Source organism: Nuphar pumila, chromosome 7, assembly GCF_984573655.1.
Source record: "Nuphar pumila chromosome 7, dmNupPumi1.hap1.1, whole genome shotgun sequence".
NCBI lineage: Eukaryota > Viridiplantae > Streptophyta > Magnoliopsida > Nymphaeales > Nymphaeaceae > Nuphar > Nuphar pumila.
In genome coordinates, this window is record NC_143255.1 from 113,962,729 (window position 1) to 113,977,748 (window position 15,020).

At 36.8% G+C, this 15,020-nt stretch overlaps 1 protein-coding gene across 1 annotated transcript in view; it reads right to left on the minus strand.

Annotated features, from left to right (window-relative positions):
- Positions 1-804: 804 nt before the first annotated feature.
- The window catches only part of LOC149833009 (Protein kinase superfamily protein), a 28,291-nt gene continuing 14,075 nt past the window's right edge, over positions 805-15,020 (minus strand). The window contains exons 8-9 of the mRNA XM_090014839.1: positions 1,320-1,396; positions 805-987 (exon numbers count right to left, since the gene is read on the minus strand). Coding sequence (XP_089870965.1) covers positions 841-987; positions 1,320-1,396 — 224 coding nt within the window. The 3' untranslated portion in view covers positions 805-840. The remainder of the gene's footprint in view (positions 988-1,319; positions 1,397-15,020) is intronic.

Consider the following 15,020-nt stretch of genomic DNA (forward strand, 5'->3'; position numbering starts at 1 on the left):
ACCCATAGCAGCTGGTCGCCTGGTCATCTGAGGATACTTCACCTGAGTTAGTAGTTTAAAATTCTAGACACGACACAGGATCAAACACATGAGAAGTTTGCACTGTTCCATTCAATTAGTGTTCTGGGAGCACCAAATCTTCGCATTCCCACACAAACTGACCATCTCCCAAAAGTTCATTCCCAGACAGGTGCACAGATGAACCTAAAATTTTTGGTTTAACGATCACCTGATGGTCCTTCCACAAAATACATTGGAACATTATAGTTTATTGAGTCATTGACGCTATGTCCATTCATCTTGGGATGGATGGTCACTGCAGAGTTTCTGTAAACAGTGGTTGCTGCATAACCTCTGAAGTCTTTCACTGAAGAATGGCAAGGGTTTCTCCTTTCTTTATGCCTTTTCCCTTTCTGGTATTCAATATAGCAACTAGCACTAGCTTGAAGATGAGAAGGGCCTAGGAGTGTTGATCTTAAATACCGTCACAATTTTTTTTGTTTTAAATGTAACAGATTCTCATTCTAGCTTTATCCTTGTATCTTCTAAGTGGAAAACTGGAAATAATCATACCACCCATAAAACTTCACATCCCAAAAAAAAAAAATCATACATTCTCTCTCTCTTATATCATCATCATCATCCGTGTGTGTGTGTGTGTGTGTGTGTGTGTGTGTGTGACCTGAACATTTAAATGTAAAGGCCAACAGTGCAGATCATGGGTTCATCCAAGACAAACCCAGAAGTGTTCCCATCATCATTTTTCTGCTAAACAATACCATGAATGAAAGGACATGGAGGGCATTAGAAAAATCAGATACTCAGATAACAACACAAGATTTATGCTTTCAACATACGCAAGTAATTATCGATTATAGACATGGAGGATGATCGATACCCTGAACCAAAGAGATTGTAGTGGTTCAAGTAATGATACAACATATACAGATCCCTTCTCTCCGCATAGCCTGGCTGTCTTGGCATTACCTGCACAAGAACATTTACCATCCCCAAAAAAGACAAGTCACTGAAAGTGGATCATAAAACCTGACAAACCAATGCTTGTTTCCCAAGAAATGGTTGTCTAATTTTGGTCTTCAGCAGTAGTTGCTAAATGACCATTATATCGTGAAAATAAACTTAACTCACTCTTTGGGAACAAATGCAATGAGACACATGTACAGAATTTTTTTTTTTTGAAAGGCAAGCTGGGGTTAGGCAAAGCCCCCACCAGTTACACAACATACCATTGGGTTTTGAAATAGTTCCTACCAAACAAGCAGAGCCCCTGTTGATAAGCACATGTACAGAATTAGTACCTCAAAATAGGCGTTGTAGAAGGAACTCCCAAATCCTGCGCACCATGACATTCCAAATTCTGCCTCATTATGGCCGTCTACACAACAAACAAATAACACAAGTGAACGCGTCAGCACAGGTTTTGATTGAATACTGATGCAAAATTAGAGAGAAATATGTGATGCCAAAGAGATAGAGAAGATTGATATAACTAGTGTAACATCTTAGGCAAGTTACCCTTCGAAGGATGCCCTAGAACTGTTATCTGGAAACTGATACTCAGCTAAACTAGTCAAGGAATATTTCGAAGTGGCAATATGAGCAAAGAATAGCTCTCTCTTAGAAACAGGAAATCGATTACTAAATACCATGTGTTTCAGCGGCCTTACGATTGAGAATGGGAAATGTCTTGTATCACTGAAATCTTTAAATCTCCAGCATTAGTGGTTTGGATGGAAAAAAGGTAAGGAGAAATAAAACCTTGAATGCTTCAGATATGGTTTGTTGAAGAAATAAGTTTCTAGAAACTGAACAAGTATTGAAATTTTGTTATCTAAATGACATTAAATCAATTTTTTGAGAAAAAAGAACTATACACTGTAATGGAATTTTTGCAGGAGATGGATCAAGTCCATGATTTTTGACATTGAACTTTTGATCATTAACAGATGATCTCAACATGGTTTTGACCATCAGATATGATGCATTTGTTTCCATCACCAAGGATTATAGAATTCTAGATTATGTTCTACATGAGACATGCGTTGAGATTTTGTCTAAATACAGGTTTTACTCCCCCTTGCAGATAAGGTAGCTTCCTACTGTTGTCCTGCCTTTCAGATGATTCATTTCAAGGATATGAAAGATGGATTAGGAAAAGACAGTTCATAAAATAAAGCATTCATCCACAACTTAGGAAAAAAATACAGATAAGGGCCTTTACATCTGAAGCTGACTGTCCAGAGACCATCCAACAATTTCTTTGCTAGCTCAATAAGTAAGCAATGAAACCCTTTTCTTTTCTTTTCTTTTGCGAAAATAAGTAAAATTTTCTTCATCTTTTTAATTGTTACCAACTGTGTCATAAGTTTTAACTATCTGGCTCTCACTGGCCATCTGCAAGTGATTAACAGACTGCTCCTTGAGATAAACCATGAGTGATGACCTAGTGTGTCAGTTGAGTGAACATCTTGAAGAATAGGTCTGATCACAGACATTGAACATTCATTAGGAAAATATCAAATCTTATAATGGGTAAATACTGTTAGAATTTCATCTGCACCTGTATCAAGAGAGAAAACAGAGAAAGAGAGGGAGAGAGACGAGAAGAGAAAACCAAAAGGGGCCTCTGCGGCTGTCACGATTTCTGTATCTCAGAAATCGTGACCTAATGCATTGTATAAAGACACTTAAGTGTACATGGGTCGGGTCGTTTTTTATACAATATCCGAACCCAACCCAGAAAAAGAAATACATTTAAATTTTAATGAACTTGGGTCTGGTATAGGATCCAGACCCGAAACACTATACACCTTTTTCACCCCCCCTCAAGTTGATCATGGTTATGAACCATGCACAACTTGCCTTTTAGCGTCCAAAAACGATCCTTTGTTAATCCTTTCGTAAATAGGTCCGCAACTTGTTGTTCAGTATTGACGAACTCAGGCTCAATCTCTTTTTCTTCAACTTTCTGTCTCACAAAGTGTTGGTCAATCTCAATGTGTTTAGCACGACTGTGATGTACTGGATTGAATGACATGTTAATAGCACTTTGGTTGTCACATAGCAACGTAGTGTGGGAGATCTTTTCTCCTACTTCAGTCAGTAGATGTCTGATCCATGTGACTTCGGCAGTGGCAGAAGCCATAGATCTATATTCAGCCTCAGTACTTGATCTAACGATAGTTTTTTGTTTTCTACTGTTCCAAGAGACTAAATTTCTTCCAACGAAGACACAATATCCTGATGTAGATCTTCGTTCATCAGGATCCCCAGCCCAGTCTGCATCACAATATACAGTGAGTCCATGTTCATCTTTGCCATATGACTGTGGTGAGTATGTCAATCCATCCCCAATAGTCCCTTTCAGATATCTAAGGATCCTCTTGACAACTTCCATATGTCCAATACGTGGCGCATGCATAAATTGAGATACTTGATTGACTGAATAAACAATATCTGGTCTAGTGAAGGTCAGATATTGTAACATTCCTATTATGCTTTGATACCTAGTGGGATCATCACACAAGTCTCCACCATGGGCACTAAGTTTTTGATGCAGCACACTCGAAGTTCCCAGAGGTTTGCAGTCTTTCATACCTGCCTTGCGGAGAACATCTACGGTGTACTTGTGCTGTGTGAGTGTCAAGCCATGAGTTTGATTATCAACTTCTACACCAAGAAAATAGCGTAGAGTTCCAAGATCTTTCATTTTGAACCTCTGACCTAGTAAGTCTTTCACTTCTTGGATGTGAACCACAGAGTTTCCTGTGATAACAATATCATCAACATAAATTAATAACAGAGTGGTCACAGTCTGGCTTCTAAAAAAGAACAATGAGTGGTCCAGCATGAAACGTGAAAATCCATGTTTCTGAATCTCTAGTGAGAAGCTATCAAACCAAGAGCGAGATGCTTGTTTCAGACCATAGATAGCTCTCTTTAACCTGCACACATGGGTTTTAAAATTTTGTTCTTGATATCCAGGGGGGTGCTCCATATACACTTCCTCCTTCAAGTCCCCATGCAAGAAGGCATTCTTTACATCAAGCTGACTCAACTTCCACCCATGTTCAACACCCAGAGAGATAATAATCTGAATTGTTTCCATTCTTACAACCGAACTAAAAGTCTCATCATAGTCTTGCCCTGCTTCTTGAGTGGATCCTTTTGCTACGAGCCTTGCCTTGTATCGCTCAATAGTTCCATCTGGCTTGTACTTTATCTTGTAGACCCATTTACATCCAACAACATTTTTGTCAGGCGGTCTGGAAATGATTTCCCAAGTTCCACATTCATGCAAAGCTTGCATTTCATCATTCATAGCTTCTACCCACTTGGTAGAAGTGGCTGCCTGGTAGTACATAGTGGGTTCATCTTCTTTATTGAGAGCAGTTAAAAACAATTGAAGATCCAAGGAGAAGTTGTTATAGCTGACCCACCTGTCAATGGGATGTCGTATGCAGCTTGATTTTCTGATCTCAGGAGTGTGAGAAGGGGTCGGATTGCTGACTGAAGCATGATCTGAATGGCTTGATGTCATCGGTCTCTGTCTGGAATAGACAATGCCTTTGTATCTGTCAGGTATTTTTTCTGAATTCTGTGACCCCGACGTCTCAGTGTTTTCAGACATCTCTTCTTCTTGCTGCACGCAATCTGGTGAACATGCTTCGCTGGAGCTAGCAAAAAGTTCTGAACTCAACCAAGGATAGTAAACTTTAGTTGGTATATTGGTTGCATCAGCTTTGTCATCGAAATTTTGCTCATCAAAGACAACATTTCTTGAGATTCTGATACGTTTGTTGGTAGGATCATAGCACCTATATCCTTTATAGTCATCTGTGCATCCCACAAACCTACACTTCTGGGCCTTGTCTTGAAACTTGTTTCTCAGGGACCGATCAACATGTACATAGCAAACACATCCAAAAACACGCAGATCATGATAACTAGGATGAGCTCCAAAGAGACAGTGATAAGGAGACTTGTTTTCCAGAATGACCATTGGCAATCTATTTATCACATGCACGACAGAATGAAAGGCGTTTGTCCATAGGTTGGTGGGAAGATTGCTGTCATGAAGCATACTCATAACACTTTCAACGATATGTCTATGTTTTCGTTCAGCAATCCCATTTTGTTGAGGAGTGTAAGGGCAGGACACCCTTCTTCCTATTCCGTTATCTCGAAGAAAAGAAATAAAATCATGGGATGAAAATTCCCCACCTCCATCGCATTGGAAAAACTGAATGGACTCAGAAAATTGGTTTTTGATCAAGGAAAAGAAATTTTGAAACAAAGAGAAGACTTCTGACTTATTTTTTATGAAATATATCCAAGTGTATCGAGAATAGCTATCAACAAAGATTAGATAATATCTGCTTCTAGACCCAGAGAAAATTGGGGCGGGTCCCCACACATCAGAACAAATGATCTCAAAAGGTTTTGAAGCTCTCTTATTAATTGAATGGAAAGGCAATACATGACTCTTGCACAAAAGGCAACTGGAACATTCATGACTACTCTCATTCCCTTTAAGACTTTCTTTTGGAATGAGATTATTAGAAACAAGTTTCTCAATAAAATGACTCCCACAATGTCCTAACCTACTATGCCATAAGGATGGCTTATTGCATTCAGAGATACTAAAAACACTAGCAGAAGAGGAGGAACATGACTCTGATGAAGGCTTTGAAATCAGGTGAGAAGGGCGAACATCACGACATGGAGCTTCTTTAAAGACATATATGTTGCCTCGTCTCTTTCCTTCAGCGAATGTTTCCCTCGTGCGTAGGTCCTTGACCTGCACAGAGAAGGGAGTGAATTCAACTGAAGCATTATTATCATCAATAAGTTTAGAGACAGAGACAATATTTTTCTTAATGTCAGGGGCATGAAGAACGTCAGAAAGAGTAAGAGTGGAATGTGACATGGGGATAACAGTTTTTCCAACATGGGAAACAGGATGGTGGGATCCATCTCCAGTGACAATCTTACTTTTTCCAAAATAAGGAATAAGATTAGAAATTTTACCTGCATCGCCTGTTACATGAGTCGCTGCCCCGGAATCGACAAACCAACTGCCTTCATCAGTCTGCTTCAATTTTAACTCTGACAAGGCAGATATCAGCAAATCTTTAATCTTTCCATTGTCTCTGGTATTTGTGAACTTTCTCTTGATTTCTATGTGTGGACTCTTTCCTTTATTCTCTGGATTATGCCAACAATTCGCCTTGATATGTCCCTTTTTGTTACAAAGGAAGCAAGTAGGGATGGATCTTGTTCCCTGCGCATGAGTAAACGTGTTTGGAGTGGGAAGCAAACCACGCCCTCCGTGTCCACTTCGCCCTTGTCCTCCTCGTCCTCGTCCTCTACCATAGGTCACTCCTGTAGCAAAAACTTCTTGAGAATTTGAATGATTATGAGTTTCTTCAGAGAATCCCTTTAGAGTCATTTCATATTGGATCAATTTTGCTCGTAGCTCATCAAAGGTAGGAAGAACAGGGAGACACAATAGTGAAGTGACTATCATGTTGTAGTCAGATCCCAATCCACTTAGGGTTTGTTGCACCATGTCACTGTCACTAACGGCACACCTTATAACTGCAAGTTGATCTGTGATGGTCTTCATCTTGTTCAAATATTCCATGATGGTCATGAAATCTTTCCTTAACAATTGAAATTCTCTTTTTAAAAAAACTACTCTTGCTTGAGAAACCTGCGAATACGTCTGAACCAGTCGTTCCCAGAGTTGTAGAGTTGTACAATTGTCAGGAATGGCAAGAAGGATCTCTTGAGACAGGGTGGATGTGATGTATCCAACAACTGACTGGTCTTTTCTTTCCCAAATGAGGAATTCAGCATTTTTAACATACACGATTGAACTCGCCCCTTTGTCATCTTTTTCTTCTCTCAGGCTAAATTCTGGTGGAACTGAAGTGGTTCCATCCAGGTGACCTAAGAGGCCTTGACTCCTTATGAAAGGAATAGTCTGCCTCTTCCAGATCAAGAAATTTGAGGTATTCAACTTCTCAGAAACAAGTTGGTTGAGAAAACTTGAAGAAAGATTTGATTGAGGGTGGTAGGGATCCATAGAGAATAAGAATCAACAGATAGAGAATAAGAATCAACAGACAAAAAATTCAACCTTCTCCCAACACCTTTTTTTTTTTGCTTTCAGAGAATCGTGGACTGTTAAAATCAGAAAATGAAGAAACTTGGGCCTTTCTGTGCACCAAAAAGGGGCTTGCGCGAAAAGAAAATCACACGTTAAGAAACCCCTCCTTTGATTGTTTCAGCAAAGGGAAATCAAGAATGATAATGTGTAGCAGAGCACAAGAAATCAAAGGGAAGCACTATAACAGAGAGATTTTGGAAAAGACAGAATGAAAAGGGAATCAAACGATTAATAGGAACAAATTTAATATCTCACGTGAATCAGTTCACGAATTCACGTGAAGAGACGTTAACCCACGATCTGGGAGAAGACCGATGCTTCACGTGAACCAGTTCACGTGAAATGCAGTCAATCCACGATCTGGATTCACGTGAATAGAGGGCCCGTGAATCACAGATTCACAAAAATGTAACTCACGTGAGGTGTGAGTACACAGGAAGATTCAGAAAGGGGGAAAGAAAAGAGGCGAAGGAGAAAGAAGAACAAAAAGAAAATGTGAAGCGAAAAACCTTAAATTTTTTTATCGTTGTCACGAGCCAGAGTACCTCAAGAGAGAAAACAGAGAAAGAGAGGGAGAGAGACGAGAAGAGAAAACCAAAAGGGGCCTCGGCTGTCACGATTTTTGTATCTCAGAAATCGTGACCTAATGCATTATATAAAGGCACTTAAGTGTACATGGGTCGGGTCGGGTCGAGTCTTATACAATATCCGAACCCAACCCAAAAAAAGAAATACATTTAAATTTTACACTAATACATAAAAATGGAATGAACTCGGGTCTGGTATAGGATCCAAACCCAAAACACTATACACCTTTTTCAAATACAGTCCTTAGTTGTCAAAGGCGCTAGGCGTGAGCCCCTAAAAAAATTAGGCGGGGCCTAGGTGGTACCCCAAATAAAAAGAATTAAAAAAATACACAAAATATGTAAACAAACAGCTAAAATTAATAACAAACATGTATACAACATAAAATCAATCAATAATAAGCAATAGACAAAACATAACATGTCATCGAACACAGTAAAACAATTATATTAAATAATCTGCTTAAATTTATAATATATGTTTATGATATGTTAAAATATATAATTATATATATTTACACAAAACACACACACACACACACACATATATATATATATATGTGTGTGTATGTGTGCAACTGCGCATCAACATATGTGTCTGTTAAAATGTATTGAATCCTATTGATAAGATATTGTATAATATATATATATATATATAGTTCTCTATACATATGTGAATATATATATATATATATATATATTCTTTTTGTATGTAAACTGAAATACCCATCAGGGTGTTAAAATGTAAACAACACATATATAATAATAATAATATTATAACATTATTATTATATATTTTTGTATTTATACTTTTTTATTTTTTTGTAATTTTTCTTTTTGTTTTTGGTATCTAGTTCTATTAGAACTAGATACATCTAGTTTGGTCAAGTTCCGGTTGGAACTTGACCAACTTTCTAGCTGTTGGAACTAGTCCAACGGCTAGAATTCTAGCTGTTGGAAGTTCCAACAGCTAGAAAGGGAGAGCTCCTTATGAGCTCTCCTTAATACTCTTGAATAAATAGGGTTGCATCCCCTGTGTAAATTATTTTTCTAAATGCTTTTTAAGCATTTTGCTCTCATAAATAAAGTGTTGTTTATTTCTATGTTTTTCCATTTATACCCTTTTATGGGTCATGTCTAAAGTATCTTTTAGATACTTCCTTTTGAGTAGATTTAAGTGCATTCGTGGAGCCTACCATTTCATTACATGGTATCAAAGCTACGGAACTCTAAGATCTTGAAAAACTTCCATCTCGATTTCCGTGCCTCTTGTGTAAAGGTGTGTTATTACCTTGTTCTTACAAAAAGTGTTTCGTCGCTTGCAAAGGAGCGTTTCATCACTTGCCAAAAGAGTGTTTTATCACTCTTCTATCGACTACAAGAGGATCCATTTGGAGAAAAGGACTTGAGCAACAACATTGTATTGTATCCCTTTCTCCCTTTTTCTCTATTTTCCTTTTTTTTCTTCTCCTTACTATCTTCTTCACACCCTTGTAAATGATGGATGACCATGATAAGGTCACCATCATCATACCTATGAAGTTGAATGATACTAATTATGTGATGTGGACTTCAATTATGATGCACCACATACGGGGAAAAGGCTTATGGAGAATAGTGGATGGTTCTGATTCGAAACTTAAACTATCTCTTACCAAAAAAGAGAGTGATAAGGAAGTCCCTTTAACAGAAGAGGAGAAGACTAAGGCTCTAGCCTCTTATGAAAAGAAATGGAAAGAGTGGAGGATGGGGCATGCAAAGATAATGTCATGGCTTATTAATAGCGTAGACATTAAAAAATGTTCTAGCCTCGCTAAATTTGAACATGCCGATAAGGCATGGGAATACCTCAAAAATATGTATTCTCTTAAAGATATTGCCCATGTGTGCAATCTTCAAGAAAAAGTTTGGACATTAACTCAAAATAACAAAATTATTCATGAATATTATAATTAGTTGTCCAAACTTTGGGAAGAGTTGGCCATTCTAGAGCCAAAATGGCATTGCGCCGAAGATATCGAGCTTCGTCAAAAACAACTCGATATGGAACACTTTTACTAATTTGTAAATGGATTAAGGCCGAAATTTGAATCCACCAAATTGGCTCTACTTCATCGTGGTAAAATCCCTACTATTGTGGATACTATGGAGGAAAATCGTCTTAGAAAGAGTACTCCAAAAGTTGATGATGATTCAGTTCTAGTTGTGTCTAGACCAGAGAATCATACTCGCACTTATAGGCCGCCTCATTTTGGGAGACAGAGTGATGAGTTTGACAAAAGAAAAGTTATTTGTCACCACTGTAATGAACCGAGGCACTATAGGCCTCAATGTCCGAAGCTAAAAAGGAGAGACGAAAAGAGGGTTGCATCTGTTGAAACCGAGCCAAAAGATCAAGATGCACCTGTTTCCATAGCTCAACTGATAGAGATTTTTCAACCTCTTCTCAAAGGGGTATCATCTTCGATTGAAGCATCAACTGGAGCGGCAATTGCATCTGTATCCGGTCCAGGTAACTTCCCTTGGCTCTTAAATTCTGGTGCTTCATTTCATATGACCCCAAATGCAAAATGTTTATCCGAATGTCTTAAAAATAACTCAAGTATATCAAAAGTCTTTACAACAGATGGAACATCTCTTGAAATAAAAGGAATAGGATGTTTTGAAAGTTTTCAAAAATCAAAAACTTTTTGTATTCCAGAAGTTAGATATATTCCAAAATTAAATTTGAATCTTTTATCTGTTTCACAAATTTCTGATTATGGATATAATATATCATTCTCTTCTGATGGTTGCTGGATACAAGATCACCAGTCAGGGAAGTTGATTGGGGAAGGCCATAAAGGAGGACTATATTACATGGACTTTTTGGAACTACCAAAGAATGTATTTTGTTTAAATGTTCAGAAATTAGAAACAGAATTATGGCACAAAAGACTTGGCCATCCTCATATGTCAAAAATTCAATACTTCCCAAGTTTGGAAAAATTTTGTAAATCTGAAAATTTTGTTTGTAAAGACTGTATTCTTGGTGAAATGAAAAGATTACCTTTTTCTAGTAGAACCTGTGTCTCTATAAAATCTCTTGAGTTAATACATTCGGACATTTGGGGACCCGCACCAGTTATCTCTAAAGGTGGTTATGCGTATTATGTCATCTTTGTTGATAACTTTTCTAGACACTTGGATTTATTTTCTTAAACATATATCTGAAGTTTTTGCTCACTTTCAAATACTTCATAAAATGTCACAAACAAATTTCAAAGTAATATTTCCATTTTTCGCACCGATTCAGAGGGAGAATTTATGTCTGGAGAATTTAAAAACTATCTTAATCTATATAGAATTACTCATCAACGATCATGCCTACACACCCCTCAACAAAATGGTCTTGCGGAACACAAGCATCGCCACATTATGGAAACCACTCGGACTTTGCTAATTGCAAGTCAAGTTCCACAAAATGGTCTTGGAGGTGCAAGAAGTAGCAGAAGGTTTCTCTTTCCCCCACTGAAGTTGAATATATAGCCATGGCAACCACCACAATGGAAGTTGTTTGGCTCAGGCGACTGCTCGCTGATATGGGAGCTGAAGCAACACAGGCCTCACGAATGTGTTGTGATAACAAGAGTGTAATCTACATCGCACGCAATCGGACTTTCCATGAGCGCACCAAACACATTGAGATGGATTGTCACTATGTCAGAGAGGAGTACTTGCATGGAACCATTGATCTGTCATATGTGACGTCAAAATACCAATTAACAAACTTCTTCACCAAGCCTCTCGTGGCTCCCAGATTTCACTTCCTCTTAAACAAACTTTCACTCATTGTACCATAAGTTTGAAAGGGAGTGTTAAAATGTAAACAACACATATATAATAATAATAATAATATATTATTATTATATATTTTTGTATTTATACTTTTTTATTTTTTTGTAATTTTTCTTTTTGTTTTTGGTATCTAGTTTTATTAGAACTAGATACATCTAGTTTTGTCAAGTTCCGATTGGAACTTGACCAACTTTCTAACTGTTGGAACTAGTCCAACGGCTAGAATTCTAGCTGTTGGAACTAGTCCAAAGGCTAGAATTCTAGTTGTTGGAAGTTCCAACAGCTAGAAAGGGAGAGTTCCTTATGAGCTCTCCTTAATACTCTTGTATAAATAGGGGTGCATCCCCCGTGTAAATTATTCCTCTAAATGCTTTTTAAGCATTTTGCTCTCATAAATAAAGTGTTATTTATTTTTATGCTTTTCCATTTATACCCTTTTATGGGTCTTGTCTAAAGTATCTTTTAGATACTTCCTTTTGAGTAGATTCAAGTGCATTCGTGGAGCCTACCATTTCATTATACAGGGGTATTTCAATCATTTCCTCTGAAGTAATAGATGCAGTCCAGTAGGGACCGCATTGTTTTACTTTTTTATTTTTATTTATTTTTGCTATCAGTCAAAAGACTGTTGGGGCAATCCAACATCCAGCTGGACTGCCTCCCATGACCCCTCTTTTGTAAGCCCTTCCTATCTTTTGTGCTTATAAATAGGGGATTTCTCCATTGTAAAGGCAATGCTCTTCTAAAGCATTCTCACTCACTTTATGAGTATATTATGAATAAAATGTTATTTATTTTATTATCTCTTTTGTGTTTTTATGCATGGTATTGCCCTTAGTAGCTGATTGAAGTGCCTATGTTGGCACCTTATATTATCCCATGGTGGACTTGTGCATGTGCACGTTGTCTTTATGTTATCGTAAGTCCTTTGTGACTTGCTTTTATTTTTTCGCTTTTATTTTTTCGCATATTTCTTGACATGGTATCAGAGCAAGGTATCATTGATCTTGGTATCTTGTTCGAGTTTGTGCTTCGAAAGAAAATTTTGGATTAATATATATGGCTTGGACTCAAAGCTCTCGGATTTTGGTATGTATCTCTTGTTTAATTAAAAAAAAGGTATTTATAATATATATTTTCTTTCTTTTCTTTTCAAAATTAGTTTAAAATATTATGGTTATTTCTTGAGTATGTAAAATGTGTTTTTTGAATCAATTAGAATTATAGTTTTGTGAAATGCCTTTTAATGAAATATTATTTTAATGGCTCTTGTGTTTGCTTCTTTTGATATTAACCCATAAGTAGTCTATTCTTGAGCTCCTTATGGTAAGTTTTCCATGTTATTACTTTTAATACAAAAATATATAATTTTATGATCTCGTGTACGTATATATCTATGTCACAAGGATTTGGCCAGCTGGGTGCCGCACCCGCGTCGAATGCACGTGCGGGTGCAGAACCCGGTGCGGTCAAACCGACCCTAGATGCGGTTGATGCACCTAGGGTCATAAATGTCCAATTTTTGGACTTTAAAAAAATGCCGGATGAAATGGGCTGGGAGGGGGATTAAGGCAAAAACTTTTTTCCCTCTCCTCCCGACACTGCGACGCTCTTCTCCATCTCCCGACCCCGAAGTTGCGCCTCTCCGTCTCCAACCCAAATTCTTGTTAACATATATATATATATATATACCAAAATACCCATCAAGGGCATTTCGATCTTTTCACTGTAATAGGCGTCAGCCCATTAGGGTATGACAACCTGTTTTTTCTTTTTGGTTTTGTAGTTGTTATTTTTGCTTTTTTTTTACTTTTTGGAGCAGCTCCAAAGTGACTGTTGGAGCTGCTCCCAACGGTCATAAATTAAATATGACCGTTGGGAGCAGCCCAACAGCCACTTTGGGTTGCTTCCTTTAAAGCTCTTGTATTATAAATAGGCCACATGAGGCCTTGTATTTCTTAACTCATTTTATGAGTGTCTCTATGCAATAACAAATTTATTTGACCCTTGTGTGGGTGGTTTGATGATTCAATCAAGTATTTGACCCTTGTATTCCACATGAGGCCTTGTTTTTTATTTCATTAGTGTTACTGTTGTTAAAACTTAAAAATTATATATATAATTATATATATACCCTCCCGCACACCCACAACTATGTGACATAGATATATATATATTTTTATTTTAGGTTTCGTGGACACCATTATGATTATTGGTGACTTGATGCAAATGTCAAAGGATGTTCTTTGAATTCTATTTGGTGCTTTGATTGAGATACTCATTAGGAATTTTTAAATTCGTGTATGTTTTATATCTTGAATCATCATGATTTTAAGTTCATTAGTCATGCCATGGCTGTTTTGTATGATCTCATGAGATTGCTCTATCGGCATATCTTGATATTTATGTGTTGTGGACATATGTCTATGGATATTTTATGTACCATTAATAATTATTTGTCATCTCAAAATTGTTTTTGGTATTTTATGTTGAAAAAATAGACTTTTTGGATATTATTTTATGGTCTCAAATTAAATTGAAATTAGAGTTTTATCTTAAAAATCTCTTTGTTAAGTGAGCTATTGTTTTATTGGCTCTTGCATAAGCATGATAACTCAAAATATATTTTGGGTATGCTAGTATCTTATGTAAAATTATGGTGTTCATAAGCATATCTTATGTGTTCCTACATAATTTTTGTGGCTTTAAAGTTATTAGATTATTGCATATAAATGATTTTTGATCTTTTTGTAAGTATCCATGATTAATTGTACTTGTGTATACATTTGCTTTTTCGTATAGATCTTTAAAATCTCTATATATGTTTTTGTCATCTTTAATGTTGTATGTCATTGTCGTTTTATAGTAGACTTACTTATAGTGACCATGCATTTAATTGCATATGATTGTATCATTGAATATCTTGTTATGCACAAGATTGCACTATACTCATTCTAAAGTTTTCATGTCCTTTATTGGATTTTGATTTGAAACTGTCTTTTTAAATCGGTTCTTTTTTTATGAACTCACCTAATTTGAAAATTGATTTTCGTGAGTATGTACTGCCTCTAATGTCATTTGGATTGTCCATCACTGAATTTTATATAATGCATCATATGTTTTTAGCCTTGTTATTGGGTCAGGGTTAGTCGTTGAGGTGAGTTATGTGTGCACCTAATGTCATCTTATCAATCTAGATTCTCAAGTTTACAAGTGATGTGCTGTCATTTGCTTTGGGTTTAATTGATGGTTGATTGGCTTATGAACTCATTATTGTTGAAAAATTTGAGTTAGCCGTTGGGGTGAGTTGTGATCTTATGTCATATTGTCAGTATAGGCAGATGATTGGCCTTAGTTTCTATGAGTGTGTTTTTAACACTCATTTGTTTATATGGTCATTG